The sequence below is a fragment of the Anastrepha ludens genome, chromosome 3, assembly GCF_028408465.1.
Source record: "Anastrepha ludens isolate Willacy chromosome 3, idAnaLude1.1, whole genome shotgun sequence".
In the NCBI taxonomy this organism is placed as follows: Eukaryota; Metazoa; Arthropoda; class Insecta; order Diptera; family Tephritidae; genus Anastrepha; species Anastrepha ludens.
In genome coordinates, this window is record NC_071499.1 from 78,336,463 (window position 1) to 78,356,856 (window position 20,394).

At 31.8% G+C, this 20,394-nt stretch overlaps 1 protein-coding gene across 16 annotated transcripts in view; it reads right to left on the minus strand.

The window, feature by feature from the left end:
• Window positions 1–12,643: 12,643 nt before the first annotated feature.
• The window catches only part of LOC128858243 (voltage-dependent calcium channel type A subunit alpha-1), a 273,728-nt gene continuing 265,977 nt past the window's right edge, over window positions 12,644–20,394 (minus strand). For all 16 annotated transcript variants that reach the window (XM_054094347.1, XM_054094344.1, XM_054094345.1 and 13 more), the window contains one exon: window positions 12,644–20,293. In XM_054094347.1, coding sequence (XP_053950322.1) covers window positions 20,143–20,293 — 151 coding nt within the window. In that variant the 3' untranslated portion in view covers window positions 12,644–20,142. The remainder of the gene's footprint in view (window positions 20,294–20,394) is intronic.

Genomic DNA, 20,394 nt, shown 5'->3' on the forward strand with positions numbered 1-20,394 from the left:
CCTGGTCGAGAACTTCTTCGTCTTCTGCGAATAATAATACGCCTCGTCGTAGCAGAAGCAGTTGTAGATGTAGACGTAGAACTAGTGGATGTTGGAGAAGTGGTCGTTGGTGTAGTGACTGATCCAGTTGCTGTAGTCTGGGCGTTTACCATCACCACCAGAACGGCCAAAAGTAAACCCAATATAAATAGATGTTTCGCCATTGCTCGTCTATCGTTTTTACTTCCGAGAACAACTGATATGTTTAATGTATCTAATACTTCGAGTGCTATTTATATATAGAAGCATAGGCTGATTTGACCTTCGCCACAACATGTATTAACATGTATTTACAGATTTCTGTGTATTTACTCTGCTTGTTATTAAAAAATAATGTAAATGTTTGCATTCAGATTGAACAAAGAACTAAGTAGTTAAAGTGGTAAAAACTCAGTAAGTATGTTTTAAATAGGAAAACGGAAATCACATGTCAGTGATAAGACATAGGTAGCTGAAATAGTTACTCCACTCTGGCCCTTCCTAAATATAACTAAAGTGCTGTTTTGATACCATTATGAGACCTCCAACAGGCAATATCTACAGCCAGCCAGAGGTGTTGATGTAGTGGAGGAGGTTTATGGACTTTGGTTGGAACACTGCCCCAGGCTGTCGAAGAAAGGAGCACCCACTGTCCTTAATCATCTAGCTGCCAAGACCGGACATTCACAGAGAAAGTGCTCAACAGTCTCCTTCTTTGAAAGGTCCCCACAGCTTCTGCAAGGGGGTCTCAAACAAAATTTTAAATCTCTTGCCATCTCATGGTAAATTTGCCTTTTTTAAATTTAGCATTATCCCGCGTAGTCCCACAACTGTTATGTTTTTGGCCATTGAGGCTTAGTCTTAAGAATTATAATACACGGGTTCTCAACGCATAGAAATTGTGAAAATCCACTAACTAGAGTTTTACGAAAATGGTTAGAAAATGTCGTTATCTCGCGCCGCCATTTTGTGAATTGTCTCCTTAGATAAGGAGAATTGACATTTCTTTGAAAGGATTGAAAATTTGCTATTCCTCCGGCGGGTTACTTTTTAAGACCGAAATTGGTGCCGCTATTTATCAAGGATAAGCTCGGCCAAATATCCAAAAAGGGTGCCATGGCAATTGTGTATATGTAGTTTGTCAAAGATATTTTTCGAGATACTACATAAAATAATCAAGTTATTTGCATTTCTTTAACTAAAACCAAGGCATCTTATTAAATTTGGAGAGACTTCCAAAATTATTTCTATAACTCAAAACGAAAGCTATGCTAGAGTTATCAGAAATGGTTTATTTAACCCGACAAACAATTTATATAACATAATAAATCGTACAAAAAATTCAAATAGGCTGGAGAAAAAATCTACAAGTGGAATACCACGGGTGCCGATTGTATTCTGTTGGCAAAAATCAGAATCAAACCCGCAGATTTCGGCAAAAAATCTTGCTATTGAGCTTAGACATAAGTGTGGAGTTGAAGTTTCTCATGAAAAGGTCCGTCATGTTTCGCAAAAGTACGATTATACTTCGCGATTTGCTCGAAAGAAGTTTTCGCTCTTTGCATAGCAAATTGAAAAGCGGTTATCTTTCTCCAGAACGTACCTATTTCAACCAAATAGCTACTGGGATGATGTGATATTCTGCGATGAGACCAAAATCATTCTGTAGTGGATGTAGCCCGCTTTCTATGGGCAAAACACATGGAAAAGGCCTTCGCTCGAATCAGGCTTGAGGTCTTTGGCAATGATGTGTTGAGAAGCGACCAACTTGGCTCATTGGAACGACAAGATCTACTCAGATTTCTTCAGAGATCGAGTAGATTTAAAAAAAATTAAAAGGGGAACCCGAGTGCAGTAAAATGGACTTGATGTTGTCTAAGTATTGTACTTGCTAGTCTGTCCCGACAAAATGAGTTATATTGTCAGAGTGTGACTTCTTTTTAATTGCAGTAGGGTTAGGGATACATCAGACCAAGTCCCTGGTATTAATCTAATGAAAAATTTGTGGGCATATTTAAATAAAAAAGTTGCGAAAAATACTTAATTGGTCGGTTTAGTCATAGAAAATATTGATTCAAATTTCATTTTTTAAAACGTGAAACTTAGAGCTATAAACTATAAATATTAAAAGACTTTCTTGACAGCTTTGTTTTTGCTTTTTATTTTTGTGTTATCTTTAAACGTAATAACTGTATTTTTGCAATAGGCTTATGAATTATTTATATTAGACAAATAAATCCGAAAATTGAAAGAAACCCATAATTCGAAGAAAAACCAAATGTTGCTGGATTAGTAGATGTCAAAACACTTCCCTGACAAACTTCAAAATATATCTAAAAATATATCTAGAAGGATTGCCTTTATATTTTGCGCCTAACGATTAAAACACGGTAAAAGTAAATCGTTGTTTGTTTTTTCAAAAAATTCGCCGCGGAAGTGAATATAATTCCGCACTTGCTTGAATAAATTTTCAAAGCTCTTTTGCCACTCAAAAGGGGTACCTCCAAGTTCTGAAGCTTTTAAGCAGCTTCTTGAGGCGTTGGAAAACCTTGACCTCGCATTTTACTTTTGAAGTTCGGGAACAAAGAGAAATCATCAGGCCTCTAAGGCGGACGACTTGATACTTGGGTTGCTGAAAAACTCTCTTGTGTGAGCCGATATGTAAGAGCTCGCATTGTCTTGGTGAACGATGATTCGTCTTCGGCGGTTGGTTTTCCTTAATTCTCCGAAAACTTCTGGCCAACAAATGGTTGTGTACCACTCCGAAATGACTGTTTTAAATTCATTTAGTAACTAGATTTTCCAGAAAACAGTCCACCATTTGCTTTGAGGTGCTTCTTCTGTGAGCAACTTTTATTGGATTTAGCTCTTCATAAAACACCCATACTGTCGATTGCTGTTTTGTTTCCAGCTAATGTGCATAGATCCAAGATTCGTCACTTGTTACCATATTGAAGACGTGCTTTGAACCACCGCAGCTGAATTTTTTGCAGCAAACGACTAAAGTTGTAAATTTCAATCAAAATGGTAGGTATTGTTAAATATAATGATATTTTGAGATAAACACACCTGAGAATTTATTTATTTAATCATTAAATAAATATTATCTTACGCCGTAAAGAACAAAGCAAAGAACAAAAATTTTATGTCGCATAGTTATTAGGTTCAATGGCAGTTAAAATGTGGATATTTACCAATTATACAAACATAGCCAAAACGAATCTTTTTTTCGATTTAATATAGCGATTGGGGTGAGATGACAAGTTGTATAATATTTTATCTTAGGTTTAGCTATACACATATATAAACATATATAAATTCGTGCCCAAGCAAACCTTACCACCTCACTTTTTGCACTATTTCCCCAATTACTGCGGGTTAACTTACCAAATCTTTCTGATAATCAATGCATCTACAAAATAGAAATTAGTGCTTCACAAATGAACATTTTTTGAGAAAAATTGTATTAATTTTTAAATTTGAATATAAGTTTTCTGTTATATGCACATGCGAAGGTTTGAGTAACTTTTGCGTTTATTTGTCCTTGGCGGGAATAGCAGCTTGGATCCGAACAAACATTGAAGCAATGAGGTTTTGCATAGATTTTTTTGAAATCTCTTGCTCCCATACCAGATGTGTCTTCGAGTTTGGTCTGTGATGAGCCACTTTATTTTGCATCGTTTGCCATAGATGCTCAATCGGGTTCAAGTTGGGATAATTTTCTGACATCTGTACACATTTTTTGCGCCTTTAACAAACAAAATGTTGACAGATGACACTTTCCTTAACCATAAACATGGCACTATATCGTTGATGAAATACCGTATAAAAACTTACCGATTTAGGCCTATGGCTTGGTGCGGAATCGTCCCGAAAGTTGGACGCAGAAGTAAAGGCCACATTGTTCATCTACGACGGGAACGATGCAATTGGTTATAACTTCTTCATGCTTTTGGGCGTTCGTTATGCCATCAATAAAGAGTAAAGGATCCCATATATAGAAAAGGAAGCATGCCCAGACTATTTGATTTTCAGGATGCTTAACCGTTCTCGTCCCACAATTTTCTTTAAAGCGTGCCTCTGTAAATCGACGGTCATTCGGAAAATGGTCGTTGCAGTGCAAAATAAGTCTGCTTTTATCCGACCAAGGGCCAGTTATGATGCGTTTTTACCCATTCCCATCGAGCAAGTCTCATTTTTGATTTAGACAAAAGTAGTTTTTGCGCGAGTTTCCTTGTATTCAAGTCAGACACCTGCAGTCTCCTGCATCCAGGTCTTAAACTTTTTCTTGAACTCATTATGTTATTCCTCCAAGTCCTTTCTAATTTTTGTGGAGTTTTTAAAGCGATTCTTTAAACGAATCTTACGATTAACCCTTAGCTCTGCAGCCAACTTTTCTCACTATTTCGCGCATAGTTATTCGTTCTTTTTCTAAAGCAGAGATTATCAATTTTTGATCACGAGTTAATTGTTTATTTTGGCGCACATTTTTTTAGGTTTTTATATTTAATGCACGATTTCTAACAAGCCCCTAAAATATATTTGCCAATGTTTTGCACTTCAATATTTGCACTTGCGCTGATCAAAATTCAAATTTAAATCATTTAAACTGAAACCGTTATGACTATAGTTGAAATACATGTTCACACAAAAAAAATGTACTGGCAAGGTTTGTGTTTTTTTCTTGAAAAAGGCCTTTATCTAGAGTTTTTGCATAGTTACCTTTCTTTATTTTTGTTTCAATACCAAACAAGAAAAACACTAAATATTTCTTTAGTTCATCATTTATTTGAAAAAAAAAAAAATATTTTCTCATTTTAATTGGTTGGATTTTTCTATTTTTTGTTAATAATTAGAATATAATTGTTTATAACAACATTAACTAAATTTTTATTTCTCTTCAAGTCATTCTCTTATTTTATTTTGTTGCTTTTATTTTGCAATGCTTTCTTGGTTTTTTGTTCTTGTTTTTTTCTTTGGTTTTTTAGTATTATTCTTTTTATAATGATCATCGTAGTATGTAGTTATTGTGGACAAATTTATTTCCGCTTGTGGATAGTTATTCTTTTACGCTTCAATTTGAAAGAATGCTCAATAAATTTGGTTAAACTGCACCTCCTTCATTACATCACATACAACAGCACTTCCATATACTTTCTCCTCGCGTATTTGTCAAGCTTATTGTTGTAGATAGATGTACTTATGTATTTCTGAATGTAAAGTAGCGATCTTTTTCAAGAAGTTATCTATATGTTTTATGTTTTCATTAAAAGTTGTTGATACTATACATTTTTGTCAAGTTCAAAAAAAAAAAAAAAAAGTACGTTGCTTGCTTTCGAAATATGCATAAAATGCATTATACTTTACAAAGAATCGCTGCGATTGCAAGGAAAAAGGGAAGAAAACTTTTCATTTTTTTAAACTGCTCTCTCTCTCTCTGAATAATTTATGCTTGGCTCACTCTTCGTTTTTTTAACAATGCGACTAGACGCTTCACTTAGCTGGCGCATTCTCAACTAGTTTTTATTTATTTTTTATTTATGTATGTATGTATGTATATGTATATAGGCATGCATCTTTTTTATTATTTTAGGTAATGTTTTGTTTTTTATATTTTATGTTTAAAGTGAGTGGCGTATAAAAGCGTCGATTCAATAAAGCCGGTTTGTATGTATGTATTAGATTTGAAGAGTTTATGGAATTCAAAGGACAAATAGATAACATTTCATTCCTTATTAAATTTGAACTACATACAAATTTTCTATAGCAAAAAAAAACTCAACTAAATTAACGAAGTTAAGGCTCTAAGTAGTTACTAATAGCTTCAATAGCAGATATATTTTTTTAATAAATAAAAAAATCATTCATTACCGCGCAAGTGTAGAAAATGATGGATTTAGTTGTATAAAATAAGTATTCAATATTATTATGTGTCAATAATTATTAATTGTGTAAAATCGCGTTAAAAAAATTGCTAGACTTATTCAGCTATGTATGCATGCTTATGCGTATGTATGTGTGTTTACCGAAGAAGTAGCACATAATTTATGCTGAATAAACTGGAATTTTCAAGCCTCATATTCATTTAAGTTTTGACATATCAGACAATTTTTGTATTAGACTAAAAATTAAAAGTGTTAATTTAAATAAAAGCTCTTTTTACTCAATATGTTGACAAGAAAAATGTTGAAAACAATTAAATGGTTGCAATGAATTTTCAAATACTTTACTTTGAGATCATTTTCGATACAACTTTTTCTATGAAATAATTAGACTTACTATTTACATTTAATGCTTTCGAAACGCGCTCTTAATGCTATCATAAATATTCAGTTTAAAGTTCGTAAAACTTTATTTATATGTTATAATATACCGCAAAATTAAAATAGAAATTCTAAAAATATATACCACGTATATTTGTAAATTTATGAATCTTTCTATGGAAAATTTGTAGTAAAAAACCAGAAAATATTTCAAGTACAAAAAAAATCAATAAACAAAATGTCAATAACCTCAAAAAATATTATAATAGCATGTATGTATGTATGCGTTTATATTAATTGCTACGTCTTGACAAATTTCTATTAAAAATTTAGCAATTAATACAAAAAACGGAGTTCAAAATCAATAACCTTAATAAATATATTATATGTGTGTGTTGGCACTTCCATAAAAAAAAAAATCAATAAAAATAAAATAAAATAAAAATCAATACATAATTTACATGTATATATGTTTTTATAATTACAATAATTGTAAACATCAATAAATTACAATCAAGAATATATTTTTTCAGGTCTGATATGTCAGTATGCAGCTTCGTTCTTTATATTTTGTAAACCAATAGATAAAAGCCGCTACCTATCTAGGATTTGGAAAAAAAAATCGAAACATTTTTGTCTTTTTCCTTCCTTTAACTATCCAATAGGCTTTTTCTTAACCCTTTCCGCACAACTTTGTCATTTTGAAAAGAAAAAAAAAAAACAGCATTTTTGTCAATTTGAACGCATGGCTTAGATAGAATCAATAAGGGATAGGAAAAACAATGCTAAAATAGTTTTCGATGGATGCTTGAACAAATAGTAAATTAATTTTCACTTTTATAAAAGTAACTTAAACTAAATGACAAAATGAGCTAAAAAAAACATTTTTTTTAAATTTGAACGCATGGCTTAGATAGAATCAATAAGGGATAGTAAAAAAAATGTTGAAGTAATTTTCGATTTGCGCTTGCGAAAATAATAAATAAAAACAACTTAAAATGATAAAATGGACTCATACTGCAACTTGAATACTTACAACGAAATCGCATTACGCGTTGCGAAAGCGATTCGCTCGATTCAAAAAGTTGTAGTTCACGCTGGAGCTTCTCATTTTAAAGTCGCTCTCCTCATCCAAACACATGCGAATCCGAACAGCCAAAAGCGCTTTAGAAAGTCAAATGAATCAAAGTACGCGAGGCTGGCGACATAATTGCCCCAGACTTTTGATTTGGTTCATTTTGTTTTAATATCCGCACACACATTTTTTGATATTGCACAACTGATCTCAGCCGTTGCGACTCTTTGTGCAATCTAATCAAATTATACAGCAGATCGGAAAGTTTGTGTGTTGCTTTACTGGGCAAACAAAAGTCGTAAGTAACAACAGGCCATTTCACTGTGAGGGAAAAGATATTTTAAAATCAATGAAGAGAGAAGTGAGAACGCTGAATTTCTTTAGATTACCACAAGTTCCATTTCGTTTTATTATACAGAAAGAAATACAGTACCTGATAAATTCTAAATTTAGAAGCAGTATAATTTTTGGAATGCGTATAGGGTCTATAAGGCCATCACAGGCCTTATAATCGTGACTGACTGCTTCTACCAAATAGTGAGAAAAAAATTTTAATTTGGAATTTAATTTTGATTACTTAAACAAATTTCCAACTCCATGCTTTTAGAATGTTGTTATAAAGCACTTACGACATTAATCATTAAATGTTATTTGTTGAAGGTTCAAAAATTGAGCAAAACTTACAACTTTATAGCAGATTTAAAAAAAAAACAAAAAATAACAATTAATAATAAATATTAAAACAAAGTTCAACAAAAAATTAAGTATGACAAAGAGGTTTGTAATTAAATTTTTATTATTTGAAAATTTTGGAATTTAATTCTTATTAAATGAAAAGTAAAAAAAAACATTAATTAAAAATAAATGTTTATTAAAAAAATTTCAACAGTAAAAATTGAAGATCACTATTTTTCTTTTATTTAGTACTAGTAAAATAGTAAAAATAATTATATTAGCAATAAATATTTACTAAAGAAAATTAAAAAAAAAAACTAAAGGTCGCCATTTTTAGAATTTCAAAAAAATTAAATCAGCAGTAAATGTTATATTTGCTAATAATAATAATAATTATATTTATTATTAATTTATTAAAGTTAATATTTTTCTCATTATATGAAGCATAAATAATTAAGGAAACAATAAATATTGATTCAAAAAATGTCTAATAATAAAAATTGCAGATGAATTTTGTTTTTAATTTAATGAAAAATAAAAAAAAAATGAAACTTACAGGTGCAACAATTAAAAATCACAAAATTTTGTTGGAATTCCAAAATTAAAAAAATTTAAATTAAAAATAAATTATTTAAAAAAAATCCCAACGACAAAAATGGAAGTTCACAATTTTTTATTTTCAAAATGAAATAAATGATTAAAGTTAACAATAAATACAAATTAAAAAGTATTAAACAATGAAAATTTAGAATAGCAATTTATGTTGAAATTTAATTCACATTATAAGAAAAACGAAAAAAAAAATTATTAAAAACTATTGTATTTATTAAAAAATGTTCAAGATCAATGATTAAAGATCGCAAATTTTAATTCTAATTATATGAAATACAAAAAGAAATTTTAAATTAGTAATAAATTTAAAGCAATTTCCTGCACTTAAAGATACAAGAATTTTTTTGAATTTCAAAACCAAAATGTGAATTAACAAATATTTATTAAAAAAATTTCAACAGCAAAAACTCAAAGCCACGAATGATTTTGGGAATTTCAAGCTGAATATATAAAAAAACAAAGTAACTATTCATAAAAAAAACTGTTCAACAACAGAAAAATAAGAACGCAATTCTTTTTGTTTTTGTTTTTGGAATTTAATTAGAATTAAATGCTATGCATATTATTAATTAATATTATTTAAATAAAAAAATATAATGGGTTTATGCTTTAAAATGTCTAAAAGGCGATGAGTTCAATCGTAACCTATACTAAAACAGACTAATACGGACTTTTCAAGGAAAAGGCTAATTGTTATTATGGCATTAATGGCATATCACATATAAATGATATTTTTATATAAAATTATAAATTTTAATTGAACGCAAATGCAAGTAAAATTTTTTTGAAATACCTATATGAAAACTTCTATAAGGACGTGCTTTTAAGATGCTCGAAATTTATTTGATAATACTGAAAGATCTTTCTTTATCGAGAGAAAAAGAGAAAATGAGAGAAATTGGTAATTTTTTCATATCTGCAACAAGACAAACTGGCAACACCAATCTAGGTTAAAATAACTGATCCTAAAAGGGGCATACTTAGACCCTAAGCTCAGCTTAATGCCGTCGTAGCTGTTTGTGCAGGTATCACTGCTCTCGCATTGCCCCAAGTGATTTTTTTTTAGTCTGAGGTGAGTTTAAGACATCTGAACCAAGAGCGAACATTTGCTTGTCTACAGTTCCAACCTACTTACGATTTAAGGTATCCTATTAGGAAATACTTTACCGTAGCAGGTAAACGTCGTAAATATTTTGGAAAATGCGAAATCCTTATCTTCCAATAATTCCCACCCATTTCGATTCACTGGTAAATATACTAAATAATCGAACCATCCATTGAGTCAAATTTACAAGCAATGTTTCTCAATCTTAACTTGACCCGCACTGTTGGGCCATTTTCTGTGGTATTGTTGTATGATATACAAATATATATTTAAGTAGTTCATTTAAAAGAATATGAACTTGTTGCTCTTTTAAAATCAATCATTAGAGAGGGCTTTTGATAGTCAGCTCACCCTAACTGGCCTGATGAAACCGTGTGAGCTCAACTGTATAAATACTATGAATCAACCTGCTGTAGCAAGCGAAGACTTTTGAAAAACATTTGAAGGGACCTTGTATGGAAAACAGTGAAGTCCTCCGCACTTTAATTTCTTAAAGGTCTTCTTTAGCATTAAAATGTGCAGAGAGGAGATCGCAAAATTGGATACGGAGGAAAGACGTGGAACGGTTCCTTCGAGACAAACGTATCTACTTTCAATGATGATTTGGAGCTGCATTTTCAGTGAAAGACCTGGGTCAGTACATTTCGGAGTAGTATAATATTCCGATTGGCGAAAATAAGGTGTAAAACTTTGATTTTTCTGCTGATATCGACTTTTGGTAAGTATCTATTTATTGTGAGCCATGTATGTGATATCTATACAAGGTGTTTACTTATAAACTCAGAGACTTTAAAGACTTACATTCTTCAACTCATTCTATTACGAAAGAAATTTTGGACAAGTGATGCAACTCTATATAACCAGCATTAACACCGATAACAATGTCAGCCTTGAAATCCAACGTAGAATCTCTCTTGCCAACAAGTGCTACTTTGGACTAAGTAGGCAAATGAGTAGTAAAGTCCTCTCTCGACGAACAAAACTAACACTCTACAAGGCTCTCATCATGCCCGTCCTAACGTAAGGTGGAGAAGCGTGGACGATGACAACATCCGTTGAAGCGACGCTTGGAGTGTTTGAGAGAATGATTCTGCGCAGATTTTCGGGCCTTTGCACGTTGGCGACGGCAATTATCGCAGGCGATGGAACGTTGAGCTGTATGAACTCACCGATATAAGAAAATCGAGCATATTATTATACCAAATTCGGGCATAATATTATACCAAAATTGATTTGCCTACAAAACTGCATTCCCAATTATTAGAATGTAGAATTTTTCTAAAAAGTCTGAAAACGTGACATTTTTCTCACATTTTTTTAAATTTTATACAAAGTTTGGTACCTAAGTTTTATAGTTTCTGTTGTAATATAAATAAAAAAAAAAAATATGACGAAAAGCATTTAATAAAAAATAAAAAAAATAAATATTCAAAGTTTTATATTATGACGCGCTGCTATTATCGTAAACACAGATGTATATATGTGCAAAAGCGACGCCAAAACTCCTGTGGAACGAATTTACTGTAAGTTCGATTAATTATGAAAATTTTTCTAGCAGTTTTCAATATTTCAAATCTGAATTCATATACGCAAACAGTAGCTGCAAAAGGCCCAAAATGTACATTTTTGACAAGAAGTAACCAATTTGAATTTGGTTAAGCAGCCGTTAAAGGGTTAAATCTCACATTAAATGGTTAAAAGGCAGCATTCAGGGCGCGTCAGAAATGAAGTTGCCTAATTTCATCAGCTGTTTTCCCAACTTGCAGCAGTTCGGGAAATTTCTTTTTGGTGCTAAGCTAAATACTTGACTCTGTTTCCATTTCTGGCAACAATACAAATTCAGAAAACATTTTCATAAAGAAATGTCCGTTCTAATTTGCTAAGTTAGCACTTAAAAGCATTCCCTAATGTGTAAGTTAAATATTAGGGTGGTTCACAATTGAATACGAATAACTTGGCATCAACATAGTTGGAAAAAGGTATAATTTGCCATCTCAATTTACAAGACCATTTACCCTTATTTGTGAACCGTCCTGATGATTTAGAGATATTTTCAAATTGGAAATGATAATGGGAAAAAAGCAAAATAATTGTGTTACTAGCGAATATTATGAAATATTTCAATAAATTTACTTGGTTGCGTAAAATGCGTTGAATTTGCTATGATTTGTTTTTTGGGTTTTTTTCTAATGTATCGTATTTTGCAGTTGTTTCATTTGTAGTTGTACAGTTTTTCGATTTCGGTTTCATTTTGCTTTTGGTTTGCTTTATTTTATGTCATTTGATTTTACTTTTTCAATATGAAATGAGTGCAGTGTTTTTGGTTTTCCTTTTCTTGTTTCATTTCAACATCATAATTTTAATATCTAAAAATAAAATATAAGTTTTCAGTTATTTTAATTTACAATTGTAAAAGTTGGCTTGGTTTTACGTAAATTTATAATTATTTTGTGTTTCTTATTTTTTTTTTTGTTTTTTTTTTTGGTTTTTCATTTATATTTCTTGAATTCCTAATAATAAAAAGTAATGATTACTTTCACTTTACTCCACATCATTGTTTTTCTTTCCTGGTTTTTTTTTTTTTGTTTTGTTTTTTAATAAAGTATAATAAAATTTATTGAAGGCAGGTGTTATATTGTTATTATATCCATAAATACATTACAGTATTAATCATTAAATATTTACCATTTGAATTTGTTGCATTAAATTTTATTTTTCTTATGTAGTTAAATTCAATTTTTTGTCTTAGTTGCGCTAATTTCTTCTTCATTTATTTTTTGGTTTTCATTTTGCTCAATATTAAACACTATTTTATGTATTCTGCTCTAAACACTATGCTTTTTGTTTTATTGTTATGAAATAATACAAGTAAGGGTAAGTTTTTATTTTTAGTAGTTCTTTTTTAATTTTTTTTTGGTTTTTTTATTTGGTTTTTGTTTCAGTTTTTGGTTTTCATATAAAATATTTTATACGGCTAGCTCAGTATTTCACGTTCATGTTTAAATTTCACACGCAGGCAATTTATTCTCAAGGAATAAAGTATTAATTCAAAAATTTACATAAGTTTTATTTATTTATTTCCATTATTTTAAGTACAATATCTAACGTTATTTACGAAATATTTTTTTTTTTATCAATATTTTACTTTATATTATTTTCTCAATTTTTGTTTTTCATTATACATACATACTAGTGAATTATTTTTTACTCCTTACATGCTTGTACTTATGTACCTATTATTTTCAGTATTGCATATTTACCTATCGTTCGCGTATAACCTAAGGAACAGATCAAGATATTTCGATTTGGTTTCATATTTGAATATTTTTTGTTTTCTCCTTTTGTATAATGTACAAATGTACGTAAAGAATGATTGTATGCTTGTATAAATGTATATGGGTACGCATGTGAGTGTGTATGTGTGTTTGCAAGGAGTGTCGTGGTATGGGTATGAGATACTGCTGCAAGTCGTTATGTTTTTATTGGTTTCGTTTAGTTTGAAGTTCGCCTTTTTAGACAAAGAAAAAAAACACAGATGAAAACAACAAAAAAATTGGTCTTAACTATTTTACCGTAGGCATGTGTGTATGTATGTAATGTGTGTGTGAATAAATAAAAGTATAAGCAATTTTATAAAAAAATTTCTTGCATTTGAAACAACTTCCATTTGAAAATAAAACAATACTAAACTACAATGATAATAATAATTATATTGTAATAATATAAATTTTCAAACAAAAAAAATACTGAGCTGCAACATTTGACTGCCACTTCTTACGTAAAATTTGCCACTCTATGACCTATTCACCCAAATATGAAGTAAGATATGTATTGAGAAATTAGAACGGAGAACAAACAACAATAGAATCGATGGATGGATTCATCGAATTTTCGAATTCATCTCCAACATACTAAAGGTGTTCCACACTTCACCCTACATAGGAGGGAAATCAACGACTCGGGAGCAAAATAACACCAACGTCCGAAGCCGCTGCAAATCGAACGCCTGCGGTGCTTTTCCGTAATTAAACAACATTCGGCTTTCAAAATTTGTTTCAGTCAAGACTAAGCTGCGGATCTTCATTTCGTATAAATGAATCCTGGGCGCTAACATCTTTGCTCATTCACCTTCTGCCTGCGCAAAACCTTAAAGATTTGGTGGTCGCATATCATTTCTAATACCTATTGGAATCGCCCAATGAATTCCTCATCCAGCTAACCATCAAACGCAGACGGTTTGGTTGGTTAGGCCAAACACCGCACAAAGATACCGGTGAAGTCAGCAGGGCTGCCCTTTCTTGGAATCCGAAATACGAACAATTTCTTTTTTTAGTTTTTTTTTTTCAGGATATTTAAAAATTGGACTGCATAAATTGTTTATTTATCTATTGAAGTGTACACCACTTTATCTTCGTTTAGTTTTTCTCAATTTTAGCGCTAGTTGTGTGATACCCACATCCTAGTACTTAATTCATGAGCATTATTATTAAAAAAAATGAAGACAGTTTTTATGCGTAAATGTATGTATGTATACACAAATGTGAGGGCTAACCGCAAAGATAGTGGTTTTATGTCCATAAATGTTCACTTGCGGTAACATAAATAACTCAACATAATTCTCTACCTTCTTCTGCCTGTGACCTATGGTATACTTTCGGTACATATTAGTTATTTAGCATAATAAACAACACTAACATTAACCTCCCATACACAACTCTTGCCTTGTGCTGTATTCCTCATGCATTAACCGCAGTAGAGCGCTCTCATTTGAGATTTGCAGGTGAGCAGCGCTGTTGTGTGGGCGTGCATATTAGATTAGATCAACACTAACTTTAATCTCCCATACACAACTCTTGCCTTGTGCTGTGTATATTAGTTATTTAGCATAATAAACAACACTAACATTAACCTCCCATACACAACTCTTGCCTTGTGCTGTATTCCTCATGCATTAACCGCAGTAGAGCGCTCTCATTTGTGATTTGCAGGTGAGCAGCGCTGTTATGTGGGTTTGTATATTAGATTCTATAGAATTTTAAAAGTACTGCAGTTCCATTTTTACGAAACATAATTAATTTTTTGTCTAAGATAATAAAAAATCGCATCCAGAATCCATATTCTCTAGCTTTGATAAGACAAGATTCGGCTTTCAAATATGTATATAAATACTGATATAAATTAACGATATTTTATACAGTTTACGGTCTTGTTAAATTTTTTACATTGAAAGTGGCGTTTGTTTGACTTGCTCTGTCTTTTATGGATATTATCTGGATAATAAACTAACAAAACTCACTCAACATTGGCATGGACTTAAAAGCCTTGATAAATTACCTTAAAATTCACAAATAACTCGTAAGATATTTGCCATTAATAAGGAAAATTTATTGAATTTTCTTTTTTCGGCATTCAACAAATTTAAGTTTACCTATATATCAAAAATTGTCTCACTTTCTTAATATCCATCTGATTTCATGTTTGGATACAGCGGCAAATTTTACGTAGAAATGTGAATCAAATGCCATAGGTGAGAATCGTTGTAAACTAGGGTGATATGCAGGCACATACTTATTGAAAGGTATTTAAGTAAAGCGTTTTCTTTAATATGTGATGGGCGTTCCATAAATACGGGCGTTCCTAAATTTTTAGCTATCATACCACCGAACGGTATTTGTTTTTTTATGAGAAGATTTCTCTTGGCTGAAATACACACGGCCGTCAGTCATTAGGTACATGATAGGCCACTATTAGAAACAACTTGGCGAAGTTTAATTTCCACAGTGGACGTGAAACCAGTGCGTACTAACGACGTATTACTTAAATTAACCTATAAAACAACAGGGCCATTTTATCTTTGTTTGTTTTCTTTAGATGTAAACAGACCTGGTAGAAAAGAAAAATTATGAGTTTTTGATAGGGAAGCGTTTTGTCCTAATTCAGTTACAATTAAAGGTATTCAAGTACTAGTTTGCTTAGACAATGAAATTTAACTAGAATTAATAGTTCATGAAATGTTGAACAATTTCTCATTAAAAGTATTATTCACACAGAAGATTACAAACGCAAAAGTTTTAAGTGTATCAGTGCCTCCCAGCGGGTTCTTCTACTAATATATTCGGCAAAGAACTGTCATTTTACCAGATTTCTCTAAAAGGGGTTGTTTTGTGCTGTTACAACAACAGAAACAGTTTGTTATCTTAAACCAGATCTAGAAATAACAATGTTGGCAAGACTGTCAAATGGCAGAGCTGCTCCTTCTCCTTCAATTTAGCGTTAGTGTCTTGACGTTTTTCCACAAATGGAGGGACCCACAGTTGTGTGCTGCCTACGAACGGCATATGGTTTTTATGAGGAGCTTTCATACATCTAAAAAATTACAAGGTACCTGTTGGCATTCCAAAAGAACGAGTGTAGGGTAATGGTTGGTGTACTAATGGCACAATGCCCTGCACGATCTGCTGGGATAAAACTACGACTTGTGAAACATGCCTAGCTTGTAACGATATGCTAAAGGCAACTGAGAGCGACTTCTATGCCACAGTTCAGTATTTTATATATCGCGAATAAGCTATTCTTCCGCAATTCTCAGGGACATTACTAAACAGAGAAACAAAAATATACAAAAGTTTGAGAAGCAAACCATCTCAAGTAGGATCTAAAACTTACGCCTGCATACAGTCGCGCGGTAGCACTGTGGACTATTTTTCACCTATATGAAATAATTCCAAAAATTTTACAGGCTCCAAAGCAGTAACGTTGTAATGATGAATGTCTACTGAGGTGGTTTGAGATTGAAAACTAGCCATCATTAATATGAAGTATCCTAAAAAGTTTTGGTATATAAATTTTTGGCAGGGCCAATGGATGTAAGATGACTTGAGAATGACTGAAATTTAAAATTATCGATTAACCGATAATGTAAAATGAACTATAATAATTGGCTTAACAATAATAATTTGTATTTGGATTTCAAAATACTTCATTTACAAGTCCCAGGTATTATATCTAACATCTGTAGCCTTTTTAACATTTTTCAAACGAGTTCTGCACCAAAATTTCCCTTTTGAATAAATTTTCTTTTTGGAATCAGGTGACTTCAGTAGTGATCATTTTGGGAAGTACTCTAGGTAAAGATACTGATATCTTATTCAAAGATTTTTACAATTAGCGAGAACTAATTCAATACGAATCATTTTCAGCAGGGTAGCTCATAACTTCTTAGTAATTTTGTTAATTAATTTTTCTGAGTACAGACAGCGTGCGCTCGTGTTTTCTTTTTGGAAGGCGTTTACTATATACATATGTTGTTGTAGTTGTAATAGTATAAGCACTGTATACGAATTTTTGAAAAATATTGCTGAAGTGACAGTACCTGCTCGCACGTAACATGGGTGTGTGGTGGCCCTATAATGTATACCCGATTATATGGGAACCAGTTGGCATATTTTATCGAATTGTTGCTGTAAGAATTTACTTTACTAAACATAACAAGTTTCAAAGTAACAAATAATTAGCTACACAACCTTAAACAATTTTCACATACTGGCCTACTTTGCAAAACATAAAGTTAACAGAAAAAAAGTGAATGAATTAAAAAATCGAATGCATTAAAATTTTCTTAAATTAAAATTTAAGTGACAATAGTTTTAAATTGCTGTGTTAGGAAATGTAGATGTTGCCGTTTATTGTGAGTGCTTGTCTTTAGTTTTTGTTGTTTTAATTTTTAACGGTTTTCATTTTAACTTTTTGAATTTTTTTTAATCTCTTCTACATTTTGGGGAATTCATAATTTATTTGTGCGCTGTTTCTTCCACCATATTTGGTTTGTTTTTCTTCTTTTATATGTATGCTTACACTTTTTGGTATCATAAACATATTCCTATTTCTTACGTAAATTTTTTACACTTTTCAATATTTACAAGTTATTATGAATCAGTTATTTCCACACTAACTACTTTCGAGAATTTTTTTTAATTTTTTAAATTTTCTTTATTTTCTAAGTTTTCTTTTTTTACTTCGGTACTGTGTCTTGTAATGCGTTTGTGTAGCCCTTCAAGTTAATAGGTATATCTGTAAATGATTCGATGCTTACCATATGTGTATGTGTATGTACGTTTGAGTATGTGTGAGTTGTTTGCCAATGCGTGCAAGCTCGATATGCTATGAGGCGAAATGCTTTTATGTAGTAAATCGGGATGCATGTGTGCAGGTATATGTATATGTATGTGTATGGATGTGCGCAAGTATGGAAGTGAATTCGTTTTTTAGTGAAAAAATGTGCCATTCAAGAAAATTCTCTACATAGCCACATGCTTGTATGTATGTGTATATGTGTGCGCATGTATGTGTGTTCAAGCATTGCGTTTACCTACTATTTTGTAACTACGATGGATTCCTGCAGTTGTGTGTGTATGTATGTGTATATGTGTGTACTTATGCCAGCTTTTCTATATTCAGACTTCAACTTTTACATTTCTTGAAATGCTCCTTTAAAACTTTGTTTTTTAACTTTGCTTGGCTTCAATGTAAAATTGTATTAATTTTTGCTTGCATATTTTTTCGTTTGCTTCGTTCACAGTTAAATACATATGTACATATGTATGTATATGTGTAAGTGTAAATGTTGGTAGGTATTTGTACATATATGCGTGTATGTATGCGTTTACTTGCCAACGAATATGTTGAAACACTATGTATCGCATTACTATCGATTCTATTTATGGTCGTATGGTGATTTTGGCTAGCTACGGTGTATGTATTTATGTTTGTATGGGTGTAGTAGTAGTAGCTTTGAAAATTTAAATAATCGTATTCCGTTATTCTAAATATTTACTATGTTACAGCTATACCTCCATTTGCTATTCACATCCTCTAGGAAATTCAGCAAATTTTGCTGTTTTTTATTTAATTTTTTATTTGGCCCCTACTCCCCATGGCGGTGTATATTCATTTAATGTGTGTGTGTCTGATTTAGTGTTCAAGCCTTAGATTTTCATATATATGTATATGTATGTGTGTATGCAAGTGTTTATTGTACCTATATATTTTACTATTAACGCTAATTTTATTGAATAAAATCATTTCGCTTTAAGCACTAATTAAAAGCTAATTCATTTCATAAGTGACAGTACAATATACGTACAATATGTATGAACGCCAAAGATAACTTTAACTTTCTTTGCTTTGCCTCAATTTAATGTATGGATTTGAGTGTGTTTGTATGTGCTTGTGTGTGGTTATTAAATTCATGCCTATGTATGTATATGTGAATGCTGCTATGTGTATGTGCATGTATGTCTGCACGTATGTTTATGTAGTATGCCTAAAAGCCCCTAACAAATTTCAATGCACAGTTAAAACTCTCTTAACAAATTCTCAAAACAAATATGCAGTTAATAATTTCCTAGTATATGTATGTATGCATGCATGTTTGTTTGTTGTAATTACAATAACGTTTTGGACCAAACTTTAACAGAAACAAGGCAGTATCTATGTCTTCATATATATATATATATATATATGTATGTATATATATAATATTTGTAGAAATATTTTGGCTATGGTATCGTATAAATATGTAAGTGTTTCTCAATTTCTAGTAATTGTATTGAGAAGATTAGCTTTTCGGAGTTACATTTGTATGTATGTATGAACTATGTATATATGTATGTATGTCACATGTAGCGTACATATACATTTATGTACATATATGTATGTATGTGTGTATGTATGTGTATGCATTATTTCTTTCATGTTCAATATTTCCATTTCATTTCGAAAACTCTAGCTGAACATTTTATTTTTATTTTTCAAGTTGTTTGCTTTTACAGCGTATGATACAAATGCTGTTCAGGCTGTGTTTTTGCTGCTGCTGCGGCTGCTGTTGCATACTGTTGCTGCAATTCAATGTTCAACGGTGTCTGCGGTTCACTGGCAGCATAATTAGCATGCTGTTGATACCGTTGGTAAAGCTCATGATCGGAATAAATTCTTGTTGTCGCTATAGCACACTCCGCTCTTCGGTCTGTCATATCTAGTGACAATGGTCTGATTGCGGCTATTACTTCCCTTCGGTCGCCTCCTAGACCTAAATCTGTTTCACAAATTGTGGGTTGTGTCGCCGCCCGTGGGCCCATACGCCAATAGGCTGTAGCGTTGGTATCAACATCGTCGTCTACTGCTGTGGCTGCGGCAGCTACAGCAGCATTTTTGCTTAAATCAGTATCGATGAATGTGGTTTCTATTAAATCGGTATCGGATGCAGCAGTGAAATGTTGCAACGGTATTGTATCAAAATTATGGTCTAAGTCCGGTGCAGAGAGTGATGGAAATATGGCTTGATGCTATACCCAGATCTGTTCCCTTCGATTACGCAATCGCAATCAAAGCCTTTGCTAGCACCAGTCCTCCTCATCCGAATCGGAGTGTCTTGGGTGAAAGCCACCTTTTGGCTTATAGCCATTTAGAACGGGTGATGGCAGGACACGCCCCGTTCTGCCCATAGCGAGCGCTTGTTCAAACGATAGCGGCGCTATGTATTCCAGTCTGGAAATAAGAGAATATAAAATAATTAAAAAAATTCGACAAATTTTTCTAGTTCCTTTATGACCAATGTGCAAAGTTGAGTTAAAAAAATAAATAAATAT